The 27,511-nt window shown below is 38.0% G+C and overlaps 1 protein-coding gene across 2 annotated transcripts; it reads right to left on the bottom strand.

The window, feature by feature from the left end:
* Positions 1 to 256: 256 nt before the first annotated feature.
* LOC132119637 (transketolase-like) lies at positions 257 to 20,545 on the bottom strand. Of its 2 annotated transcripts, none has more exons than XM_059529777.1 (14): positions 20,299 to 20,540; positions 18,698 to 18,815; positions 17,671 to 17,784; positions 17,337 to 17,434; positions 15,602 to 15,793; positions 10,260 to 10,378; positions 9,980 to 10,176; positions 9,737 to 9,901; positions 5,599 to 5,755; positions 4,978 to 5,108; positions 4,332 to 4,415; positions 4,047 to 4,140; positions 3,575 to 3,697; positions 257 to 1,890 (listed from the first exon to the last, which is right to left on the bottom strand). In XM_059529777.1, exons 1-14 carry the CDS (start codon positions 20,403 to 20,405, stop codon positions 1,703 to 1,705), a joined length of 1,887 nt encoding a protein of 628 aa, XP_059385760.1. In that variant the 5' UTR covers positions 20,406 to 20,540; the 3' UTR covers positions 257 to 1,702. The 2 variants fall into 2 exon arrangements, 1 of the variants encoding a protein (XP_059385760.1); XR_009426174.1 differs by lacking the exon at positions 257 to 1,890 and adding an exon at positions 5,250 to 5,335 and having other exon boundaries at positions 20,299 to 20,545.
* Between the last annotated feature and the right edge of the window lie 6,966 nt (positions 20,546 to 27,511).

Here is a 27,511-nt window from a genome sequence, read left to right as displayed (position 1 = left end):
TAGTTTAGTATTATATTTCCTCTTACAAACAAATCAAGTCTTCTTATTTGTTTAAATATACAAAAGTTTTTCTTTACAACATACAGTGTGATAACATGCCCCAATAGTGGCAAGCATATGTTTTATGAACTTTTCATCAATAATGGAAAGTGACTTTCAAAAATAAACCCACTCTGATAAATATTTAGTAAAGTGTGTGACAACTAGCCCCAGTCTTCCCTATCAGAGTGAATAAAACAGGCAACACATGATGTCTCAAACTCAAATGCAGAGGGTTTTAATCAATGACTTGTTGAGATACATCGAAAAATAACAGAGGAAGTGTTTGTTGAAGGTTCATAGTTCATAGATAAAAGCACGTTCCAGTGATGCTGAGGGTTTCATCCATCTCTCATCTTCTCTGGCCAGAAAAGGACCATGTTTCATGCTCATAACACCACAAAATGCTACTCAATCTTTGTAAATACTGAGATTATACCACAAACAGTTTCACAGAAGACAACCATTTACTACAGTACCTTACTGAAGCACCCTACAGACATTCTCATTTGATTATCTGTTTAAAGACTAAACTCTACGAATGTAACATCAAACCGTTTTTTTGCACAGGTATCTGTTCCCGTGAAATCCAGCCCCCCCCAGTCATCATAGCAACACAGTAACAATATAAAAGTATTAAAATATAATGTCGCAAACAGTTTTAATGTTGGGTCTTATCAAATGAGAGTTAAAAACACAAGTGCCACGTTGTACAGCATATCGATGTTTTCTGAGGTGATAGTGTAAACACGTTTTAGCGTCGCTAAGCTTTCAACTTTGATTTTCAAATCAACATAAAATCATATTTTCACAATGAAAAAAATACCAGGTGGACAAAATCAAGTCCTTGCCTATAATTTTTCATTCAAAATATGTCACTTTATGCAAGTAAAAATGGTTGTAAATTTGATTTAATGTTGATTTTAAACTATTAGTACAGGAAAAAAGCTAGAAAAAGACTCCTGTATGTGTATGTACACTAGCATTCAAAAGTCTGAGGTCAGTAAGATTTTTTACATAATTTTGAAACAAGTCTCTTATGCTCACTAAGGCTGCATTTATTTGATCAAAAATACAGTAAAAACAGTAATATTGTGAAATAGTATTACAATTTAAAAGAACAGTTTTCTATATCATTTATTTAAAAATGTGATTTATTCCTGTGAAGCAAAGCTGAATTTTCAGCATCATTACTCCAGTCTTCAGTGTCACATGATCTTCAGAAATCATTCTAAGATGCTGATTTGATGCTCAAGAAACATTCCTAACTATCTGTGCTGAATATTTCGCATATTCATTTTTCATGATGAATATGAAGTTCAAAAGAACATCATTTATTTGAAACAAATCTTATGTAACATTATAAATGGCTTAACGGTCACTTTTGATCAGTTTAATGCATCCCCGCAGTATTAAGTATTAATAACAAAATCTGACCTCAAACTATTGAATATTAGTGTATTTATAAGGGGGAAAAAGGAATGTGAACCATACTTCAAAATGTACATATATCTCACATTACTATTATACTCACACCGGTCTTTTACAGTAAACAAGGTGGAGGGAGGGGACACAATCTGAAGAAGAGGAGTCATGTGACAGTGTTTGTGGAGCTGGTTATTCCATTGATTTGTGGGGAGTGGGCGGGGCAAAGCAAACAGGTTCACTTGGCATTGGCCGAGCTGCTGAGCATTTTCCTGACCACCTGTGCGATGGAGTCGCGGTCGATGCCGTAGATTTTGAGCAGGTCGGTCATTTTGCCACTTCGTGGAACGTGAACGACAGCCAGACGCTGGAAAGTGAGGCCTGGCTCATTCACGATAGCGGAGCACACCGCATCTCCCAGGCCACCTGTGCAATGACAAAGATGGAAATCATGAGCGATTTTAAGGAACACCACACAACATGACCCTACTTTCTGATGGATATCATTGAAACAGGTGTCCTGGGAAATCACGCCTGTCTTTGTGATGGCAGAAATATCCCAATTACAGTAAAACAATTACATGTTGGAACTAAGAATTTTACACAGTTGTTCTGACACACAAATTTATATACACTACCAGCCAAAAGTTTAGAATATTTAATTATTTTTTATTTTATGTTAAAAAGTCTCTTCTTCACACTAATAAGGCAGCATTCAATTACTCAAAAAAAAAAACCTGTAAGACAAGTGAAATATTTGTACAATTTAAAATCTAATTTTACTATTTTAATATATTTTAAAATTGTATTTTTTCATGTGATTTCAGCTGAATTTTCAGCAGCCATTCCTCTTCATTTATTATTATTATCAGTGTGGAAAATAGTTGTGCTTTTTATATTTTTGTGGAAATGATCCAATTCAAAATTATTATAGAAATCTTTTGTATTTGTGTGTTCTTTACTGCCATTTCCGATCAGTTTAATGCATCCTTGCTGAATTTAAGTATTAAACGCTTGAGAAAAAAATCTCCCAAACCAGTGTTATTTATGTGTTATCTATATACTATTATAATTTGTATAAATATTTTTAATTAGCATGTATTTTCATATTTTAATATTTTTTGGTAATTTTGTATGTGCCTTTGTCATTTATTTTAATATTGCTATTCATGTTTAATTACTTTATTCCAGTTCTGTTTATTTATTTATTTTCCACTTAGTTATTTTAGTGCTTTAACTTAATCTTCAGTTAGTCAGCAATGTCAAATTTCAAAATGTTGTTTATTTTATACCTTTTATTATTTATATATATATATATATATATATATATATATATATATATATATATATATATATATATATATATATATATATATATATGTATGTATGTATATATATTTTTTTTTTTTTTCAGCTTTATTTTAATTATTAAAAATATTTTAATGTCTGGCAGATGTTAGAACACCAGCTACAATTGCTCACCTTTAAATATTTAAAAACTGCTGAAAAAAAAAAAAAGTTGGTTTAGTTGCTTGTACCCAAAACCAGCCAAACAGACCATCTAAGCTTTTTTTATCATCAAGGATGCATATTAAATTTGATTTCCTTTTTTTAAATTAGCATTCACCTGTGCATAAATCAATCACTGTTTGACCTTCTGCACCATGTTCTGCTTTTAAATTTCATGTATGTTTGACATCATACCTTGATAGACTACCCAAATCTCTTTTTATCCCCTATGCCCATGCTTTCAAACTTGCTACGATCACATGTTCTCTCTGTCCATCCCGATCCTCTTTGTCTCCCTCAGCGCAGAGGGGATGTTAAACTCTCTCTCTTTCTCATCCAGCCTCACTCCTCCTCTGGCACGAAAGCCAGGGTCCAGGGCCGCCTTTGTTATCTAGGACACAACAAGCCCTGCGGCCGTACATTTGCTTAAGGAGACCTGACAGACCTCTGCTTCTCTGTCTTTTTTTCACCCAAATGAACAGAATGAGACACGGCAAAAAAACTCAACCAACTTTGACAACACAATACCTCTCGCTTCCCAATCCAATGACAATTTGCCAACACGTCATGTTTTTTCCAGTGCTCTAATCTTGAAACCCACCTTCATAATAGTGATCCTCAACTGTGACGACACGACCCCTGGTGGCACGCACATGGTCGATGATGGTTTTGGTATCCAGCGGTTTGATTGTGAAAGGATCGATCACTCTGATATAAATCCTCTCTGGGGATTGACACACAAAACACACATACCGAGTCGACATTAAGTTCACACATACATCACAATAATAAACAAATGAGAAATGTTGTGCTAATGATATGAAGTACCTGTTGCACGCACTTTTAAATAACTCATTAAATAACAATCAATAAAGATACAATGAAATCCAGCTAATATAAAAATGACATTTATAATCTTATAACTCACTAATTATTATGTAGACAAAACCACACAGACAAAAAAAATGCATTATATTATATTAAGAATAATAGGCTTCCTTCAAAAACACGTAGAACATTTTTTGAACAAGATACAGTATATACTTTCCAATCTCTGCTTTATTTAATTGTACCTTTTTTGAGTTGCTCAGCTGCAGCTAGAGCTTCATGGAGGCTGATTCCAGCTCCGATCACTGTAACCTGATCTTCCTTACTCTGGCACACCACCTAAGCGGGTCATTTATACATTTATGGTACATTATCGTACATTCTCATATAATATTAGTAATGCAGCTTAACACAGTGAACCTATAATACATGTATATATGATTGTTTTGAAATTGATTTAAATCTTTTTAATATTTCATCTTAGTCGCATATATTTTTTTTACCGAATTATGATTAAGGGACAGCTTTACCTTGGCTTGGCCAACATGGAAGTCCTCATTGCTGTTGTAAATGATTGCAGTCTCCGGGCGAATGGTCCTGATATAGCAAACCCCCTAAAGTCCAGATATGAAATATGCAAAGGGAAAAATCTCATGATGAAAAAATACTTTTACGGTAGTTTTTAAGAGTATTATAATTAGAATTGTCTTGTTTTCAATTCATCGGTGTGAATTTGAATTGGCCATACCTAACATGAAGCTGAATTGCAATTAAAAGAAACACAAGCAATGCATTCTGGGAAATGACATATCTACAGGGGTTGAAATAATGTGAACACCCATTATTATGGGGTCAATATCATTTGTGTAGGCCACACTGAAAAAACGAATGTTGCGACTTTCTATCTATGATTCTAAGATTGTCTTGATCAACTTAGCATTTTTAGTTACAAACTTACATAAATGTCTTTGAATTGAACTCTAATATCTTACATTGCAATTCTGCATTCAAATTGGAATTTAAAAAGCATTCTCAATTAAATTCTGAACATATCAACATCCATATAAATATAGTGTAAATTTGATGTTCAAATATTTTGATAAAATTTTGTATTGGCATAAGTTATTATCCAGTCTGTACTGTTTGCCCACTCATAATAGTATATAGCATGCCAACCTTTGTGTTGGCTGCAAGCTCCACTGCCTTTTCAGTAGACACAGCATCACTGGGGTAGAAAATGGTGGCAGTGGGGATGGCTCTAAAAATAGCCATGTCCTCCAGCCCCATGTGGGCCGGTCCGTCCTCTCCTGAAACACACATAACACGAGGCACATATTCGCACTATTAATTTAGAACGAACAGCATTTGAATTCCAGGTGCACACACATGCGACAGTCGAGCAGACAGACAGGCAGGTGTACAGACAGTCTGACTGCCATGCAGTGTACCTGTGCTAATGGAGGGGATGCCAGGTCACCCGGAGACAGCCTCCGAGACATACAGGGGGAGGGAGAGAGAGGGAGACGGGGTTGTGCTAAGAGTCGCACCACCGCCAGACCACCAGGAGAACAAAACACACATTAGAAAGACAGCTTCAGGAAAAAAGGAGGGGTGAATCGCTCACAAATCTATTCCAAAACATCATCGTTAGGTTCAAAGCTGCAACGTGTGAGAGAGGAGAATGAAGGTGCTGGAAATGGGCGGGGCTTAAAAGGAAGAATTTCGTTTGGAGATTGCATCTGTCTGCTAGAAATAGAAAATCAATTGTGGTCTTTAAAAAAGGGAAGCACTTCTTACCAACGGACAAGCCACAGTGGGAACCACAAAGGTTTATGTTGCTGTCTGAGATAGCGGCCATGCGGAGCTGGTCGTAGGCGCGGGTGAAGAAGGTCGCCAGACCGCTGGCAAACACAACGTTTCGCTCACGTGCCGCACAACCTGTGGCAACGCTGACCTATGAGAGTTTGATATTGTTATTGTTTTTTTGTTCAACATTCCCATTAAATACATGCTTTTCTTACCGACTTATGGTTTTCATGATTTGGATGATAGTGAGCAAAAAACTTGAGAAAGCAAGTCTGGTCTCTTTTGACAAGTACAAGAGCCGCTAACCAGAAAACACTAGGAAATCTTTAAAGTAAATAAATGATGCCAAAAGGCATGGCACTGGTAATCTGTGGGTTGATAAACCAGATATAAGTAGTTTAATAGCTCATACGTCCTCATTCTTTAGTAGGTTGTAATATGGTGTAGTCGATCTGACCCGAATCAGACAAATTAAAGAGTCGATCAGAACTGTGGCAACCGGTCATAAATCAGTTCTAGTGCCACAAGTCAGAAACATGTTAACCAACCAACCAACTCTTTCACAGAACAGCTTTCAACATTAACACCCCTAGAACAATTATTGACAATTTCAATTCAGAGAAGAGATTGTCAAATTTGGGGCAAGTAATTGAGAAGCAACGCCGGACATCACATGTAAACCCATGAGAGTTATACACAAGATCCTTAAACACTTCTCCCACCCAGCAGAACCAGACTGAAATTCCTAAGGGGTGTGCCTTTGAACCTCTGGTCTCCACAGAAATCTTTGTCAGATAATGACACAGAAGCTGTCTTTTTTTACATATATATGGACCAAAATGAACTCAAAAAGACTTATGAATATCAGTCCATTGCTTCACTCCATATTCATTTATATGTAACCCACACATTTGACTATCATGTTATAATCACTTATTGTGTATGTCTTTTAATAACTATTGGATAACTTAAGGATACATATTCATGTTTCATATGTATGTGCTTGAATCTGCTTGCTTGAAACAGTCCTGACTAGGGGTGCACCGATCGAGATCGGCCGATCGTTATGCGCATCTCATCAGTAAAGCCGGTTGTGTAATCAGCGGTAAATTCCATCAGGTGCGTGATTTCACATAGAGCAGCTGTTACTACACAGAGCCATTGTTAACTGAGAAGATGCGCAAATCCACGTTCATCATCAGCGTTTATTTGTGCAACTAGACAGTTAACAACGGCTCTGTGTAGTAACAGCGGCTCTATGTGAAATCACGCACCTGATGGAATTTACCGCTGATTACACAACCGGCTTTACTGACGAGATGCGCATAACGATCAGTTTAAATACTTAGGACACCATAAAATCTTGCTTTTAGCTTTTAGCTTGCGTTTAGCTTCTGCTATTAGTCATGCCTGCTTTTAGTTTCCTTTTAGCTTTGCTTCTTAGATTTAGCTTTTAGCCATGCTGTTAGTCATCACTGTTCTTTGAGCGCGGTTCCAGCATGTTTCGGCCTGCACGCCTGCTGCTACTTAGCCATGATGAGAAGAAACACCACCTAGTCTCGTCAAACTTTTCCGTTTGAGAGTTTCGTGTTCTGAGTTAAGTTTTGTAAAGCCGTGTCTGACCTCAAGTGCCCGTTCAACTTCAACCAGCCACACAACTTCAGCCAACGCCCAACCACGGGCTTCCCAAGACGTCACTTCAGTGACTACTGAACTTCCAGCCAATCAGCGACATCGGGAAACCACCTTTCAACGACAACAAAGGGACACCTTTACACAGGCAATGTACCTTCAGACATTTGTACTGGTGTATCTAATATAATTTCAACCTCATTGAGGAACTCAATGCGAGGGTTAATTAAGTGATTGATGGTTGTTCATGTCTATGCAATTTCACGTATTGCTGTAAACTTGGGATTCCACATTTCCATTCTCTTAAACTCATCTTTCCCTAACTTTCGATCTTCCTGCAACTTGTGTCAATGTATGAGTGTGTGTGTGCTTTGTGTTAGATTAGTTTATATGTCTTAGATTTATCTAATAAAGCCTTATTCATATTGAAAAGAGAAGTATCTTGTGTTTTGTGCTAATAAGTTAATGTCTTAAACTGACGATCTTGTTACTGTGCTAATTGATAGTGTTTTCACTATACTTTGGATATTAATATCCAGCGCAGATTTGATGTTAAACGGCTCGTTCAGTGAATCGCAGGGCATCTCAGTGATCAGCCGTGAAACAGTGATTCTGTTCAAATTCCCTTTAAGATCTTAAATGATTCCCTTTGAGCTAAATTGACCTGTTTCCCTTACATAGGGAAGAGACAGATGGAATCTGCTAAACAGGAACTCCATTTTATCTTTCATATGAGAGGAATTACCAGTGTGCAGCTCACACAGTGCTATCATTTCCTGTTTTCTGTCTCAAATCCTCTCAGTGCAAGTCAACGGAAAATAGAATATAACCTATGCAACGGAAAGTCTTAACTCTACCACATGTGGGACTGAAAAAATTAACCAAAAATATATACAAATAAAAACAATTAATATAAAATTGTTACAAATAATAATAATGCTTGAACCATATTTGCAAATAAAAATTTCAATGTCATTTATAAAAGTGTGGCTTAAGTGCGAAATACTTCTTGAAGCCACTTCTTGAAATCACTCAGTATTTCTTTTTTGACAGACTATAGTGCATATGACTCCCTTATTAGTATGCAGATCTATTGCAAGGTTCCTGGATCATGGTTAAAAAGAAAGAGAAACTGGGCTTTTGCCATAGTCTGCCCCAAATTGTGGAATAGCCTACCTTTATCTATTAGGATAATCTCTACAGAAAAAAAAAAATGTAAAGATTACCTTTTAGGCTTGTAATATGGGAGTCATCCTGAGCTTGTTTTCCTCTATGTACTATGTCTTTGTATGCTTTTTTTGTTTTTTTTTGTTTGGTGTTTTATTTTTTGGTTTTACAATTAACAATGTATAGCACAATGGTTTAGCAATTGTTGTTATAGTTTTTTGCATCTTTTTATAAATAAACGAAACTAAACTATAGATGCATATCTTCTAATTTGCCTTTTGAGTGTTAACTGCTGAGTTTGGCACAGATCTGAACTCTGACCATTTAATTAGTATTAAGATTTTCTGCATGTCCATCATGATCACAAAACACAAAAACGACTGATGAGTGACCTACATTTTTCCTACCACATGCACCAAGTGAACAATGACTATATAAAGACAAAGCAGAAATATTTGTCTCACAGCAATTATACAGCTCATAAAGAATGTGCTTATGAGATGTTAAAGAAAGCAGCGCAGGTCTTCTGCATGGCTTCTCAGGGAAGGCACTACAGCAGGGCGTGGTGCAAAATGGAGCGTAAGTGGGTCACATCTTAACTGCTGCATTATGGAAAGAGTGTCATGTATTATTCAACAAACCAGCAGCTTTGGTGCTTTGAGGGGCGTTTTACATGGCCAATCCCAGAGCACTGGTTTATCAGAACAATCTAGGGAGCATTTAAGAATTTTTCACTCATTAAGCTAGTCTCTCAAATGTGCAGACCTTTGATTTGGCTCTGCTAAAATAGCAATTAAAGGGATAGTCCACCCAAAAATGAAATTTCAGTAATTCTGTGGAACATAAATGAAGATATTTCAAAGAATGTTTGAAACCATTTTGTGTATAAGTTAAATGTAACAAATCATGTAAGCAATTAGCATCTTTATTGGAAAATGTAACTTTGATAATTGCTTTAATCTCTTAATCAACTGAGTTGTTGAGAGAAGTCAAACAAAAACGTGATAACGTGTGTGAGGGGTGAACTATGTTTGATATTATAATTATACAACATGCTGGAGATGTGTGAAATGCTTTTTTGCAGGTAATTATAATAATTTTATGGAATTAAGTTTATTTTGTGGCTTCAATTAATTACATGTTACTCATAGAAATATTTGGAGCAGATTTTGACTTGTGGACCATCCCTTTTAATATTGAAATATTAATATGGAAAATGTATATTTCAACCAAGAATGGCAAGTTTTTTTTGTCTGATTTACTAAAAGGAAGTACTTGCCATTTTTGGTTCTTTAAAATTTCATCATGATGGTACTTCATAATTTCCTACCATGTTCTGCTCTGCACTGTAGCACTCAATAAAGCGGTTGGGATGCTCATTTTTAAAGATTTCTGAGTGGGTGACATTTTTGGTGTCGACATCCATAGCCACCACCCGCTCGTTATAGCGTCCCAGTTTGGCCAAGGCCATCCCATACGCCTTGCAGGTGGCAAACTGTTGGAAAAGAATATAGTGAAGAGAGCTAGACCATGATTTTAAAGCAATATATCATCCATCGCCTTGAACTCTCACCTTCTCTCCAGTTTTGTAGTTGGGAGCACTGGGCATGCGGACATTGCGCAGACTCACGGGTGGAGCGTCTTCAATGGGTGAAGCCGGGTACATGCGCTTGTTACTGTTGAGGATGCGGCTCTGGAGGTCTCTCATGACGCTTTCTGCCATGTCCTTTGACAGCACCTTGCCATGCCATCCCATCTTATCTTCTGCCACTGAGGAGAAGATCATTTTCTGATCAAAGAATATGGAGCTATATCAGTATTTATAGATTTAGAAGTAATGGAAAGAAATATACCAGGAATGCCTTTGCCTTTGATGGTTTTGGCGATGATGGCAGTGGGTTGGTGGCGTTGTTGGCTCATGGCTTTACACAGCTCCTCCACACTGTGGCCGTCCACAATGATAGCATGCCACCTAAAAACAACAACAAATGACAAACTAACTGATGGCTTTTCACTGCACACACACAAACACAAATAAATACACATATAGACATGCACACCCCAGAGCTGTTATTGTTAACTAAAAATAAAATAAAGCAATAAAATAAGAATACTAGAATAAAAACAAAAACTTAAAAAACATACACTTTTATTATTCAATTTTCTAAATCAACAGTTAGTCAGTTAGCCAACATTTCAAGTCTACTTTATTGTCAATTTCCACATGTACAGTACATACATACAGAGAATCGAAATTGCGTTACTCTCAGACCACGGTGCATACAGATAAAATTAACATTAAAGCCTAAAAATCTAGATCAAATATAAAATGTAGATACAACTATACAATAAGGGAATGTAAAAAAAAAAAAAAAAAAAAAAAAAAAAAAAAAGGGGCATATAATACAATTTAAAATAAAGTTTAAATAAAGCAGTGCAAGGCAAATGACAGATATAGTGCAAATCAATGAAGTGAACAACAGTGCAGATAAAAGGTCGAAGTACTACAATTACTAAAACTGAACTAAAAAAAGAATCAATTAAATCTATATTTGTCACGTTCGGGATCCAATGAGGCACGGAGATAGAACCAATTGCAGGTAAGTCATTTATTACAGGGTAATCCAAAGGGGTAAACAGTCCAGGCAGGGGTCAAAACCAAACATAATCCAAACATGAAAACAAGACAAGAAGACAAGGCAAGGGCAAGACTGATTTGACGGACATGAATAATCATAAGACATTAAACAAGGACTCCGTAACACAGACTCAGACAGACCGGGTATAAATACACAGAAGGATAATGAGGGAACAGGAGACAGGTGGGGAACAATCAATTACTAACAAGGAGGAAGGTGACCAAATAAGGGAACAGGAAGTGATAAGGTGACAGACACCGTGAGAAAGGGGGACATCTAGTGGAAACCCAGGGACACAACCCAGACACTGTGACAGTACCCCCCCTCTACGGAGCGGCTCCCAGACGCTCCACGACAGACACAAAACAGAGACCAGGAGGGAGGCGGACAGGTGGAGGCTCAGGGGGAGGGACGGAGGGCCAGACTAAAAGAGAGGAACAGGGACAGGGGTGAACACAAAAACAAAAAGGCAAAAAAAACAACATGAAGCCCCCCAGGGCGGAGCAGAAAACCACCACATCCTTGGGGTCGAGGCCAGAGTCCTCCAGGGCGGGGCAGAAGACCACCACAACCATGAGGTCAGGGCGGAAGCCCCCCAGGGCGGAGCAGAAGACCACCACAACCGTGTGGTCAGCATGGAAGCCCCCCAGGGCGGAGCAGAAGACCACCACAAACGTGTGGTCAGGACGGAAGCCCCCCAGGGCGGAGCAGAAGACCACCACGTCCTTGGGGTCGAGGCCAGAGTCCTCCAGGGCAGAGCGGAAGACCCCCACAGCCGTGGGGTCAGGGCGGAAGGCCCCCAGGGCGGAGTAGAAGACCACCACAGCCATGTGGTCAGGACCAGAGCCCCCCAAGGCGGAGCAGACCTCCGTGGACCAACGGGACGACGAAACTCTGGTAATTCCCTGGTGTCCTTACTGGACTCCAGAAGATTGGTGCTGGCCTGACACTGCTCATGAAGATCATTGGTGACTTGCATTTGCTCATGAAGATCAATGGTGACTTGCCTTTGCTCATGAAGATCACCGGTGACTTGACTCAGTCCTTGAAGGTCAACGGTGACTTGACTCAGTCCTTGAAGGTCAACGGTGACTTGACTCAGTCCTTGAAGGTCAACGGTGACTTGACTCAGTCCTTGAAGGTCAACGGTGACTTGACTCAGTCCTTGAAGGTCAACGGTGACTTGACTAGCCCTGACTCTGGAGGGTCAGCGGTGACTTGACTAGCCCTGACTCTGGAGGGTCAGCGGTGACTTGACTAGCCCTGACTCTGGAGGGTCAGCGGTGACTTGACTAGCCCTGACTCTGGAGGGTCAGCGGTGACTTGACTAGCCCTGACTCTGGAGGGTCAGCGGTGACTTGACTAGCCCTGACTCTGGAGGGTCAGCGGTGACTAGCCCTGACTCTGGAGGGTCAGCGGTGACTAGCCCTGACTCTGGAGGATCAGCGGTGACTAGCCCTGACTCTGGAGGATCAGCGGTGACTAGCCCTGACTCTGGAGGATCAGCGGTGACTAGCCCTGACTCTGGAGGATCAGCGGTGACTAGCCCTGACTCTGGAGGATCAGCGGTCACTGGCACCTGACTCGACTCTGGAGAGTTCACTGGCACCTGACTCGACTCTGGAGAGTTCACTGGCACCTGACTCGACTCTGGAGAGTTCACTGGCACCTGACTCGACTCTGGAGGGTCAACTGGCACCTGACTCGACTCTGGAGGGTCAACTGGCACCTGACTCGACTCTGGAGGGTCAACTGGCACCTGACTCGACTCTGGAGGGTCAACTGGCACCTGACTCGACTCTGGAGGGTCAACTGGCACCTGACTCGACTCTGGAGGGTCAACTGGCACCTGACTCGACTCTGGAGGGTCAACTGGCACCTGACTCGACTCTGGAGGGTCAACTGGCACCTGACTCGACTCTGGAGGGTCAACTGGCACCTGACTCGACTCTGGAGGGTCAACTGGCACCTGACTCGACTCTGGAGGGTCAACTGGCACCTGAATAGACTCCGGAGGGTCAGCTGAGACTCTCATCCTGTGCAGCGGCGCTGGGCAAGCAGCCATCTTGGGCCATGACTCTGGACAGGTGGCCATCTTGTACTGTGGTGCTGGGCTGGCGGCCATCTGGGGTTTTGGCGCTGGACTGGCGGCCATCTGGGGTTGTGGCGCTGGACCGGTGGCCAATTTGGGCATTGGCGCTGGGTTAGCAGCCATCTTGGGCCATGACTCTGGACAGGCGGCCATCTTGTACTGTGGTGCTGGGCTGGCGGCCATCTTGTGCTGTGGCGCTGGACTGACGGCCATCTGGTGCTGTGGCGCTGGACTGACGGCCATCTGGTGCTGTGGCGCTAGGCTGACGGCCATCTTGGGCTGTGGAGCTGAACCGGTGGCCAATTTGGGCATTGGCACTGGGCTGGCGGCCATCTTGGGCTGTGGCGCTGGAACGGTGGCCAATTTGGGCATTGGCACTGGGTTAGCGGCCATCTTGTGCAGTGGCGCTTGGCTGGTAGCCATCCTGGGCAGTGGTGCTGGACTGGCGGCCATCTTGGGTTGTGGCGCTTGGCTGGTAGCCATCCTGGGCAGTGGTGCTGGACTGGCGGCCATCTTGGGTTGTGGCGCTTGGCTGGTTGCCATCCTGGGCAGTGGTGCTGGGCTGATGACCACCCCGCCGGAAGAGACAGAAGTGGCTGGGGCATCCCACCGAAGCCGATGCTGCAGGTAGCGCACGAATTCCCAGAATTCCAGTGTCTCTAACTGCGCCATCTCCTCCTGAGACACTGGATCATCCAGCCCGCCATTAAAATAGTCCTTGAGGGCCGCATCGTTGTAGCCCATGCCCTCGGCCAGGGACCAGAACACCTGAGCCAGGGCCCCCACTTCATTGCCCTCTTGGCGGAGGGCGATCAGCCGAAGGTACTTGGTTCGCCGCTCCACCATCTTGGCTGGGGAACGGAAAAACGACATACCGCTGGTTCCTAGTGGGACGGAGTCCTTCTGTCACGTTCGGGATCCAATGAGGCACGGAGATAGAACCAATTGCAGGTAAGTCATTTATTACAGGGTAATCCAAAGGGGTAAACAGTCCAGGCAGGGGTCAAAACCAAACATAATCCAAACATGAAAACAAGACAAGAAGACAAGGCAAGGGCAAGACTGATTTGACGGACATGAATAATCATAAGACATTAAACAAGGACTCCGTAACACAGACTCAGACAGACCGGGTATAAATACACAGAAGGATAATGAGGGAACAGGAGACAGGTGGGGAACAATCAATTACTAACAAGGAGGAAGGTGACCAAATAAGGGAACAGGAAGTGATAAGGTGACAGACACCGTGAGAAAGGGGGACATCTAGTGGAAACCCAGGGACACAACCCAGACACTGTGACAATATTAAAATGTTCTAAAACACCAAAATTAATAAAAATGACAAAATCACAAAACAAAATTAATCAACTTTAAAATAATAATAATAATAATAATAATAATAATAATAAATAAGTGAAAAAAAATTATAAATAAAATGAGCTAAAAGTAGTCTAATGTAGTTAAAAAAGACAACTAAATAACCATTAATACTTTTTAAGTTATCTAAAATATTAATCTAAAATATATTCAAATTAAATAGAGTTGTTTATATTAAATTCTGACATTGTTTTCATCTTAATTAGGAACCGTTTAATCCCCATTTCTTGTTATTTTAATACATTCAGACTTTTTACTTTTGATATAATTTTGCTTATGTAATTCACCCTTCACCGGGAGTTTGATTGACAGGCGATTGATTTAAAGCTGAATCTGCCATTCTGTCCGACAAACAATCCAGACAGGAGAGTAGATAAACGTCGGTGGACTTGACCTTTACAAATGGTGTGCATTTACATCTTTCCATGGTTGAAACATGATACCTTCTTACGTTCATGTTTGTTTCATGCTATAAAGAGGAATAGATGATCGGTTCAGGTGCCGCTTGAACTGAGATGTTACCGCGATCTTTCCCGACACATTAAACAGCAACAAAATGGTATTTATTTTTTGAATTTCTTAAAAAATGACATAATTTGAAAGCTAAGATTTTGTTTCATTCCAAAAGACAGATCAGGATGTACAGAGCCGAATTTTTCACTGCATGAGAACATGATGTGTGGCGTGAGAGCGCAATGGCTTGTCGGACATAGCAACAGTAACAAATGGGGGCAGGACTTTGCAAAGGGTCAATTCTGTGTCAATTCTGTGTCAATTCTGTTTAATTGTCATGAACATATTGCCACAGTGCACAAAACCATAATGGTCCAAAAAAAAAAAAATCAGGCATCCTTTTCTTTAAAGAAAAAAATATTTCTTATGATTTTAGATTGAAACATATAATGTTTTAGAAATTCACCCATGCCATTTTCAGATAATTTTATCCGAGCCCCCCTGCGGGCAACTTGAGGTCAAGCGTCTCACCCAAGAATCCAGTGGTGATGCCTCATGGATCTGAGCTTCTGGGGTTTGAACCCACAATGTTTTAGTTCCCAGCCCATGCCCTCTACCACCTCTAACCTACCCAAAGGCTTCACAGCGTCTCTTGTACTTCTCCACGTGGTGCTGCAGTGGTGCTGGATCACTCTGGCCCAGCCGGTTGATGTCCAGTATGGCTAACAGGTTATCCAGCTGGTAGTAGGACGCGAAGGCCATGGCCTCCCACACGGCCCCCTCAGACATCTCTCCATCCCCCAGCAGGCAATATACATGGTAACTGCAGAAGAGTGAAAAGACCACATCGTTGCATCTTCTAAAGACAATGGTGCTGGAATGTGCAAATTTGCCATCATGATGGAAGAGTAGTGGTTGGCATGCTGTATAGCTAAGCTGTTCGGAGTGTATTTGAGCATGTGTTATGTGGTTGCTAGGACAATTTGGGTGGTTGCTAAGGTGTTCTGAGTGCTGGGAGATTATTTATTCTTTTCTTGGTGGGTTTTTCTTTTACTTTCTGGCCTACTTGATTTATGTAAATGTCAGTATTCTGGTCTCCAAACTCTGGCCCCGAAACATAAAAATAATACAAAGTTCAGTGACAAATAATTTATATTTATAATTCTATCTATCTATCTATCTATCTATCTATCTATCTATCTATCTATCTATCTATCTATCTATCTATCTATCTATCTATCTATCTATCTTTGTATTCATCACAGAATCCTGGGGGGGGGGTGCATATCATGGTTTCCACAAAAGATATGAAGAAGCACAACTGTTTTCAATATTGATAATAGTAATAAATGTTTCTTGAGCAGCAAATCAGCATATCTGAATGATTTCTGAATGATCATGTGACACTGAAGACTGGGATAATGATGCTGAAAATTCAGCTTTGCATCAGAGGAATAAATTATATTTGAAAGCATACTACAATAGAAAACAGTTCTTTTAAATGGTAATATTATTCCACAATATTACTGTCTTTACTGTATTTTTATCAAACAAATGCAGCCTTGGTGACTTCTTTCAAAAACAAAAATCCTAAACACAAGGGACACAAGTGAATATGTTTTTTCATTTTTTTTTGTCTCGCTTGCTGTAAAACCTCATCACCACCGTCCTCCTTAATACCTCCTGACACTTTCCCGTCACACCAGATCCAACGACTTTCACGAATGAGAAGACATTGATTCAATTGATTAGAAGTCATCTGGGATTTGAGAAAATTGCTCTTACACAACACAACACAACAGGCATGGTTCCTCTTTCTCTGCACAGCAACACTCACACAGATCATGTATTTATGGCTTTTACGATTATAAATAGAGAGATTTGACAGGATCCGCCAAAAATTAGGTTTTGATTAGGGAATCATCTGTATTCTTTTGCCTAACTTTAATTCTATCCAAGATATAAAAATAACAGAGTGATGGCCGCTGGGGCTTTGATTATTAGAGCAGAAGAATCGCAAAAGCGCAGTTTGATGGGAAAACTCCACACCCTAAAAATCTGCATCACAGACACATACAAACATGAGACATGAGTGAGCATTCAGGTAATACAAAACTGGTACAATTCATGAAAAACGGCCACAGAATGAGCACACATTTCACATCTGTAACTTTTATTATCTTTATAGATACATTTTCTGCATCTTTACATATAATACCAACATCTAAAAACTAGGGCATTTTAGATAATAGATCAAATTAATTTTGACTTTGCAACAAAGCATAAGCAATACAGCTGTTCGAGTTACTGTAGACCTAATATATGTGGTTATTGTGAATGTACAGGTTTATTGGTAACATTCTTACCTGGATTTGTCGAAGTATTTAGCCGTATAGGCCATTCCACAGGCCATGCCCAGCCCCTGTCCCAGAGAGCCTGTGGCCACATCCACAAACTGCTGCTTCTGTCAAACACACACACACACACACACACACACACATACATGTGGATGTTACATAAAATAACGGCTGTCACTGGTTATTGGATCAAGCGTTTGCAGCCAGTTTAACCCGAACAATTATTTCTGACCCAATAAACTCAATTATTTCCCACGGTGCTGATCTGATCTGATCTGATTTCATATGATTGTAATTGTATATTTTAAAGAAGAGCAGCTGAACTTGGATCAGTGTTACTCACAGGTGTAGGGTGTCCCTCCAGCGTGGAGTCGACCTGACACATGCTCATGAGCTCCGACTCTTTCAGGAAGCCGATCTCCACCCACACAGAGTAGAGGACAGTGGCCGCATGACCCTGGGAACACAAAACACGAAATCTATGAGTCAACAACAACGCCACTATTACACAACTATCCAAAAATTACTTAACAACTTTTTAATAGGCTAACATTTGATGAGCATATTTTGCATAGCTCAGTATTATATGATATTTTGGGAGGTCATTTTTTATTAACACAAATTTTACATTTTACTTTACCACTATTATGCAGTTACCCAATATGAATTAAAATAAGAATATTTGTTTTCCATAGTCTTGTATATATTACTATATTACATTTTGTTTTATTTTATATTATTTATATTTTATTTTATATTACCACCATTATACAATGGTCCATAGCCCTATATTATATTATATTATATTATATTATATTATATTATATTATATTATATTATATTATATTATATTATATTATATTATATTATATTATATTATATTATATTATATTATATTATATTATAGGACTTTATTTTTATTATAAATATTATTTAATATTTTTTTGTATTATATTTTGGACTCTGAACTGTGTGTTTTTCATGGAACTCATTTATTTATTAGTTGAATTTTAGGAATTAATGGTTAATAAGATCAATGACAATCATAATTGACAATCGTATTAATAATAAAAAAAGGTATACCTTAAGGATGATTAGTATATTAAGCTTTTTTGGATATGGTACCCTGTTAATGAAATGTTTTTTTTGCATCATTGGCATTAACAATACCATATTAGTCAAAGTATCATTTAAACACCATAGTAAACATTGGTATATAGATTCAGTATCAGAGTATATTTTAAAGTACTATAGTATTACCATCACTGTACCATGGTTCTGGCACAGCATCAAATATTGCCATGCTTCTGACTTAGTGTCATGTTGATTTAAACTTGAAATACTAAAGAACTCAAAAGGTCAAACTTCACCTTGGACAGGATGAAGCGGTCATTGTTGGGGTTCTTAGGGTCATCTGGCCTGTACTTCATGGTGTGGAAGAAGAGCACAGACATGATCTCTGCCACACTGCAACATGATGTTGGATACCTGGTGATTTAACAAAAATAGTTAAAAGAGTCTGATGTATAGGTGAAGTGAAGGTAGTTTAGTATTTAACCAGCCTTTTTTTTTTTTGAAAACCATAACCAGCTTGTCATGACAGAATAAGGACAGAATAAGACAATTAGTGACTGTCTATCCAAAAGGATGCCAAAGGTGATGTTTAATCCAGGATGCCCCAACACGCTTGTGGCATAATCTAAAGCTTTGAGCAGACATACCACCCACTAACATCCACCTGTTTCCAGATTAGGTCACAGACAGCACTAAAGACCACACGCTGTGAGACTGACTCACTGTCAGACCGTCACGAACCAGATCTTCATCTAACAAATCAGTGTGTTTGAATGCAACTGAATGTTATGCTCAGTCATCTTCAGATATCAGATACCAATAACTGCGTCATTTGGATTCATGTGGCAGTTTACATAACAGCTCAGCAGTAGCATTAGAAAACACACTTTGCCTACAGGAAAAACCTTGCAGTTTCATATGTATAAAACAACAACCATCTTCATGCACCCATCTCATAAAGCGTAATTATATTAATATTATTATTCTTTAAAATCTCTCTTAAATAAAATCTTAGATCTACCACAATGCCAACAATATGGAATTACCCATTAATTACTTAACATCAAATAAAGGTTTCTTTCCTGTTTCAAAACACATATGTATGTTTTTTATTATTTTTAAAATTGATAGTTCATCATATATTTTTTTTTCTATTTTTCTCTTTTGAAGACTGAAAAAGCAGATGTTAATGTTTTTATAACAAAAAATAGATAAAATAAATATAGAATAAAGTGAGCCAAACTAAACTGTGATATGTTCCTCATAAAGATTTTTTTCCTTCAAATAAAGCAATAATGAGATGTATGCATGTAGTATTGTTCTCAGATATTGTGAAAGTCAATTATAGGCCACATGTATTCCATAAAAATATCCCTTTTAAGTTCTTCAAATTGTTCTTGGCATTGAAACAGAGAATATCAAAGATTCATAGTCATAGAAAAAACGACTGGCTGCTCAAATGCAAATACACATAAAAAAAAAAAAATAAAAAAAAAAAGAAAGAAAATAAAATGTATATATATATATATATATATATATATATATATATATATATATATAAACATATTATATATCAAGTTCAGTGTATATAGACTGTAATATAAAAACAAACTATTTGTCCTTTTCTAGCTGCATCACTTCACCATCTGTTTACTAAGGAGGATTTGAGGACAAAGATTATGCCTTGCATAAGGGGTGTGCGTGCAAGAATGTGTCTGCTCGCACAACAGTGGCATGAGTATTCTATCTATCTATCTATCTATCTATCTATCTATCTATCTATCTATCTATCTATCTATCTATCTATCTATCTATCTATCTATCTATCTATCTATCTATCTATCTATCTATCTATCAGCAAGCAGCAGGTATTTGTAGAAGCTGCACCCACTCTTACCCGTTGCCCGCTGCAGTGGTGGCTTTGATAGAGTTGATTCTGAGGCGGTTGGCAATGTTCCTCAGCGCCTGTATGGTCTGCTGGTCTGGTTTGTGGTAGTCCTCCATGGGTTCAGCCTAATAGCACCACAGAATGAAAGGAGAGAATGAGGTTGAGGAAAGCACTGGTTGCGTGTGTACGAGAGACAGAAAAAGGAGGAGGAGAGGAGAGGGAGGGTGCTTTATGCGGGCACACATACACACAGTTTAGAGCGTGCAGCAGGTTGAGAGGCAGTGAGCATTGGCTGTGACAGAGAAAGTGGGTGTGTGCCATGAAGAGAGAGAGATTGAGACAGACAGACAGAGAGAGAGAGAGTAAAGAGGAGAAATCACTCATTTTAACCTTTGGCTGCTGGATCTAAACTCATTACCAGATTAAAGATACGCCTCAGTCATTTGAGACTGTATGGGACGTGCGTGTAGCTTTACTTTAGGGATGAAAGTGTGTCCAGAAGTTAGTCAAATATGACAAAACCTCTCTTTGGGGACATATTCAAGTGGAAAACAATAAAAAATATTATTGCAATAAATAATACTTTTATTTTAACTTTTATCTAAACAATGTGTTCTTGCGGTTTATTGCTAAATTTTATTTTATAATTTTTTTCATTCTGCATTGTGAGACAGCAATCCATTTTATGTCTAATGATTCAGTTTTATTTTATTATATTTTTGCAACAATTGCAGTGAATATATATATATATATATATAAAATACAGAACTTTAAATCCAAGAAATAAATTGTGCACATTCAGTTAAACTCTGAACACTTTTTTAATGGTTCAGTTATTTATATCTGTTTAATTTGCTGGCAATTAAAAAGATGCATATTATATCATCACTGGAAATGTGCTATTACAGATACACAGAGCAGCTTTAATAGAGTTAACTAAAACACTCACAATCTGTGTGCCGCTCTCTGGAGTAGAGAACACAGGTCCTGAAGCTCGTTCATTAACAGGTAGATGCATTACAATCCACATTACAGTCAGTGGATGATTATCTGAATTAGTCATTTGGTAGTTTGTTTTTGTATTTATGTCAGTAAAGTGATACAAAAAAATTATTAAATAAGAATATCCACGTTCTTAGAATTAGAATAACTAATCAAGTTATTATACGCGATCAGATCTAATATAACTAACAAAATATCCGCTGTTGTTGGCACACTTGAGAGAAAGAGCGAAGGGAGGCTGCTAAAGACATTCAACACTGCAAACTTGAATTCAGAGCTCCAGCAAGCCAGCAGATGAATCATCATATAGAATATTTAGCAGTTTATCACACTTTAATTATTGTAATTCATTATATTTCACATTATAATCACTTGTCTTGATACAAGTAATCTATAACAGATTATATAATATTAAAAACATATTAATAATAGGCCTATAAATGGTTAAAAAATAATATAAGTGTTACAAATTAGTTGTTCGTTAGTATATAGATTTATGCTGTAAAATATTCAATTAAATGTCTAATACTTATAGGGGAACGTGGGATTAGTAATTTTTTACTTATGTGGTTCTCAAGATAAGGGAAAATGAAGCAGAAGTACAATGAAAGTATCTATCCTATCCTAATGAATGTATTCCTATCATTTTAAATGATCAGAATGTATCTAGGGTTCTAAAAATATGGCTTCTAATAAAAAAAGTGTTCCTATGGCTCAGTTTGGTTTGGGGTAAGTTGACATGAGTCGAGTCAGTGGGTAAGATGCACCACCTGGGTGTAAAATGACTGCCTGAAAGAATCTGATTCAAACCCATGTGAAATAAATAACAATATAAAAACTCATTTAATAATCTCCTCTTACAAACATCATATTTCTTTTCATAAAGTTTTTCTTTCCATAAACTTTAACAACATAAAACCAACCAAATAATGTTTAAATTTCAATATTTAATTATTTGCATTTCTGAAACAATATGTTGAAAACTAAAGTTGTAGCCTTCCTAAAAACAGACTAAACAGAGAGTTTGTTTGGCCCGGTGACAACAGGTGGAAAGATATATCTGATTATAATGGGTTGAAAAGCATTTTCTGGTGCACTTGTACACTGTCCCTATCAAATAAACTACTAATTATATGCATACGATAAACTAAACCAGTAATATCACAATTAAAACATCAGTTTATAATTCAGATATTTAACTTTACTACAGTGCATTTTACCCCACAACATTTGGCTCACTTTGCCCCTTAACTGCAATTTTGAGAAAACAACAACAACAAAAAAACCTACCTACCTACTGTAGCTTACCAGTTCAGGCTAATATTTAGCCGAATGATTGGAATGTTTTTATTTTTCATAAATATTTTTAGACCTGGATAAATTAGCTTTGATGTCACAACCATTATAATCACTGTTATTACTTTGACAAGCCAAAAACAGTTTTTAACAAATTTTATAGGGGGTGGGTCAACTTACCCCACTCTCCCCTATTTCCATTAAAGATGAGGCAGAAGCAGCATCAGAGAGTGAGGGAGAGCCCACTCTTCTCAAAACATCTAAAGTCTGAAATTATTACAGTGTGCTGTCTACTCTTTTAATGGTATATTATACAAGCACCCAGCCCCTAGTGCCCCTTTTCTGGTTGGGCCACTGCCCCTCAAAATGTCTGTGCACAGCCCTGACTTAAACCAATAAAATTCATTTGAAATCTTTGAAATAAAGTATAAAGTTATGAAGTAAATATTAAAATCTTTTTTATTTCCGCTATTTGTTAGTTGCCTGCCTCTAGTTTCAGCTAGCTGCCAAACGTTTCTCATATTAATTTAGTTTGATTTGATTTAAAACAACTAAAACTGCTAAATGACAAACACACAACAATACTACTAAAACTGTAACTAAAACTAAAATGAAAACGGAAAAAATACAAATAAAAATCTCATGTCCACTAAAGATATAAACTCAATGTTGAAGAATTTTGTTGCCATCTTGTGGATTTTAGAGAAATAACAGGCCAAAAAAGACCATAATGTGAGAGGACCTCTACTGCTATCTCTCTCTCTCTCTCTCTCTCTCTCTCTCTCTCTCTCTGTGTGTGTGTGTTTGTGTGTGTGTGTGTTTGATACATTATTTTGCGATGTGCTCCTGGATTACAGACATTTCCATCTGCAACTGTTACATAAAATCCATAATAATCTACTGACTCATATTAGACAGGGAGGGAAAATGTTCATTTCTTTTGGGGTTATTTTATTTAATGTTATAAGAGAAAGAGATTTGCTAGCTCAAATAGACCTTAAATTTGATATTTAATATATTTGAATTATTTTTTACTGCGGTGCTCAGGCTCAATTAAAGTGACAGCATGCTTTTGATGGTCAAAATAAATATGCTATAATTTTACACGATCAGTGCTAAAATGCACACAATAAGCCTATGTAGAGTGTTTTAACAAGTATGTCAGAAAATAAAATGAAGGAATCAAAAATATGTAAGATTTAGGCCTACCCATTTAAACTTTTTTAATTAATCAGTTTGGATGAAAGTATGTATTATAAAAATAAATAAATAAATAATAAAACGCCAATGACATTAATAAGTTTTTGATGTTTACCGAATCTACAAACGAGTGATGTATTTGTTCTACATCAACTGTAGGTGGCTCCAAAGTCACAAAACTACACACAGTTGCTTAAAGCGATTATGTAACTATCAGTTTAATTTAATTCAACTACAGATTTGTTAAGCTTTACGAATACTTTTATATGCTCATAATGGTACACAATGATTCGTTTTTAATTACATCGTTAGAAGGATGGCATCTACGCTAATATTAGTCTGTTTCTCTCTTATTCTGAGGTCACTGTAGCCACCAGATCTAGTCTGTATCCAGATCAGAGGGTCACTGCAGTCAACCGCAGTCAGAAAACATTATTCCTACACTTTTTTTTTATTGTTCCTGAACAGCACAGGGACCTACTATTTGTAAATATCACCACTAGAGGACGCCACTGCACCATAAAATCCCCCACAGATCCCCTGCTGCACACCTCATCACCTCGACGACCACCAGAACAAGACCACAGGAACCAGACAAGTCCTCTCCATTTTTCCCAAGATTTTGTCTCCATTTTGTCACCGATGGAGTTTTGGTTCCTTGCCGCTGTCGCCTCTGGCTTGCTTAGTCGAGTACGCTTGAATGACTGATTACAAAGACACTATTGGAGGAGAGCTCAGCTGAACTAGATGATGAAAACACTGAATCATCCATGAACTGGATAAATGACTGTTTTATCATCTTCTTGCATTATTGCAAACTATATTGCTGATTGACACTGTAAAGCTGCTTTGGCACAATCAGTATTGTATAAAGCGCTTTAGTAGCCTACAAATAAGGGTGACTTGACATAAAGAATGAAGCTGTATTCATGTACATCTTAACCTAAATTCCTCATGTTTGTCTTAAAAAGTCATTTGTCACACTGTTATGATGACTTCAGTAAAGATTGTGACGCATTAATACAAAAGTCCAGATAGTTTTTGGAGAACTTTCCCTCAAAATTGCCAGTGCACGCACTGTTTAGAATCATACAGTTATAGCCATAGTAGTACAATAATAAAACACATTAGCGAAGTGGTTCTTAAATTAGCTGGGATGATATCATGTGGTGTCTGTCTGCAGCGCACACATTTAGTCGAATCAACACAGCTGGCAGTGTTTGCACGATGAACACATGACTTGCTGCCCCGCTGCAATGTCATGCTTAGGTTGTCCAGTTATGCACGTGTGAGGTTCTGCCATCCCATGCCATGTGGTGGATTTTGACTGCTGTGATTTCATTTTACTGCATCTCTGTCACTCACAATCAGACAAGGACTAGAATGTCTTGAGGGAAGGTGTGGAAGAAAGAAATCCAGTCTCAGATTCTAGATTCTATATCTAGATTATTTAATCTATCTATCTATCTATCTATCTATCTATCTATCTATCTATCTATCTATCTATCTATCTATCTATCTATCTATCTATCTATCTATCTATCTATCTATCTATCTATCTATCTATCTATCTATCTATCTATCAGCAAGCAGCAGGTATTTGTAGAAGCTGCACCCACTCTTACCCGTTGCCCGCTGCAGTGGTGGCTTTGATAGAGTTGATTCTGAGGCGGTTGGCAATGTTCCTCAGCGCCTGTATGGTCTGCTGGTCTGGTTTGTGGTAGTCCTCCATGGGTTCAGCCTAATAGCACCACAGAATGAAAGGAGAGAATGAGGTTGAGGAAAGCACTGGTTGCGTGTGTACGAGAGACAGAAAAAGGAGGAGGAGAGGAGAGGGAGGGTGCTTTATCTATCTATTTTATTATTTAAAAAAAAAACATTTTTAAATACAAATGTCTATGATAAACTTTTATTTTTGTATTATTTATATTTTATGTATTTGTTTATTTTCTGCTAATTTACGTTTGTAAATCTTTCCCAAATAATCTCGAGTAAATAAAATGATAAAACAAATGCAAAATAGTTCCTATTTCCAGTCCATAAAATTAACGGGTATGTGAAATGCACATCTGGAATCTTGAAATGTGCAATACGAATTCTCAGAAAGCTGTTCTGATGTCATAAGGCCAGTCTCTGCCCACTCTGCTGTCCTTTTTTCTCTCTTTCATTCTCTCTCGCTTTATATCTGAGTAAGCAGTATCTCCTCTGGGCTTTCCGTCCAAGTCAGAAACACTTGTCATCAAACTGCTGCAAAATGTGTGACCCAATCCTAACCTGAGAAAACGTGCCCATGTGACACACGTCAGCCAATCAGGGAGGCCCGTGGTCCCTCACCTCCTGAAGGGAATGTACATTCAGGGTGCATGACTGTTTCTATTTTTACTTTCTTTGGCAGTAAACGGTGCAGACAACAACAATAGTTAAAATCATAAGTTAACATAGCGCCACACAATGCGATCCGGGAGACCTAGGTGTTGGCTGCCCTGAATTAATGTGAGCGCAGTCCTGGGGATATTAAATAACACCACTCTGGTGACAGAGCTGCTAATATTCACATACATATTCAAATGTGGCTCTGCACTTCACAGAGTACAAACAGACCAAAAGCAAATATACAGACTCACGAAATCCAATGATAAAAAAACAAACAAAAAATAAAAAAAATATATAATTTTGCATGAAGCGGGATTAATGAATTTTTTTCATGACTCGCAGTCTAACATTTAACAGTTATATTTGAATTTAAAACATTTATTATTTCTTATTTGATTTAAATCAGCATAACTTACCATGATGTTAAATAATATATATAACATAATATATAAAATAAAATAAATAAATTGTAATAAATACATTTACAAATATTTAAAATAAATTACAATGCTTTTTACATACCTTAATGACAAGTAAAATGTAAATGTACCGAATTTACATGAGCATTATTACATTTCACCCCCAAAATCAGAAAAAAGTTGCATTGTGCCATTAATTTCAAGTAATTCAATTCAAATTAAGTTCCTGTTTATTAAATGTAATTCATATTGTTAATAGTAATAGTTAATATTATAAAATTACGAATTATGTATTATTTTATTTAAATCATGACAATTACATCATGTCAATTGCTATAAAAGTACTTTTCTCTGATATATTTTAATATAAAATATTTTAATTATTAGAATTATTTATTTAATATTTGTAAATGTAAATCATAAATTATAATGTAAACTGAATGTAAACACACACACACACACACGCACACACACACACACACACACACACACACACACACATATATATATATATATATATATATATATATATATATATATATATAATGGGCTACAATGCACTATTAATATTACGGATTTTTACACACACACACACACACACACACACACATACACACACAAGTTTTGTGAGCTTCATAACACAAGCAGCCTATGCTCCTGAGACAAACTTGATTTTAATGCCAGATGTTCCTTAAGGGACGAGTCGGCTGCTTGATGCTCACTTGATTACCCATAAGTCACTCTGTGGTTGCCACAGCGACATCACACTTAGCCTCAGCACCCAAAGGGGAGGGGTGGTCAGCTGTCACTCATCTACCGCTGTCAATCATTTAGACTGCAGCCAACTAGTGGAAGTATCACGTGACAGCCTGACAGGGGAGAAACATTTACTATTGTATTATTCTTCACAAAATTACATTAGAAGGAAAGTA

Source organism: Carassius carassius, chromosome 38 (genome assembly GCF_963082965.1).
Source record: "Carassius carassius chromosome 38, fCarCar2.1, whole genome shotgun sequence".
Lineage (NCBI taxonomy): Eukaryota > Metazoa > Chordata > Actinopteri > Cypriniformes > Cyprinidae > Carassius > Carassius carassius.
Note: the sequence above shows the minus strand (reverse complement) of the source record. Positions and strands in the feature narration are given on the sequence as shown.

Coding starts and splice junctions, on each gene's coding strand:
- LOC132119637 (XM_059529777.1), bottom strand. CDS start 20,405: ATGGAGGACTACCACAAACCAGACCAGCAGACCATACAGGCGCTGAGG. Junction 9,902..9,979: donor ACTACAAAACTGGAGAGAAG/GTGAGAGTTCAA, acceptor CTTTTCCAACAG/TTTGCCACCTGCAAGGCGTA. Junction 4,416..4,977: donor AGCTTGCAGCCAACACAAAG/GTTGGCATGCTA, acceptor TCTGGACTTTAG/GGGGTTTGCTATATCAGGAC.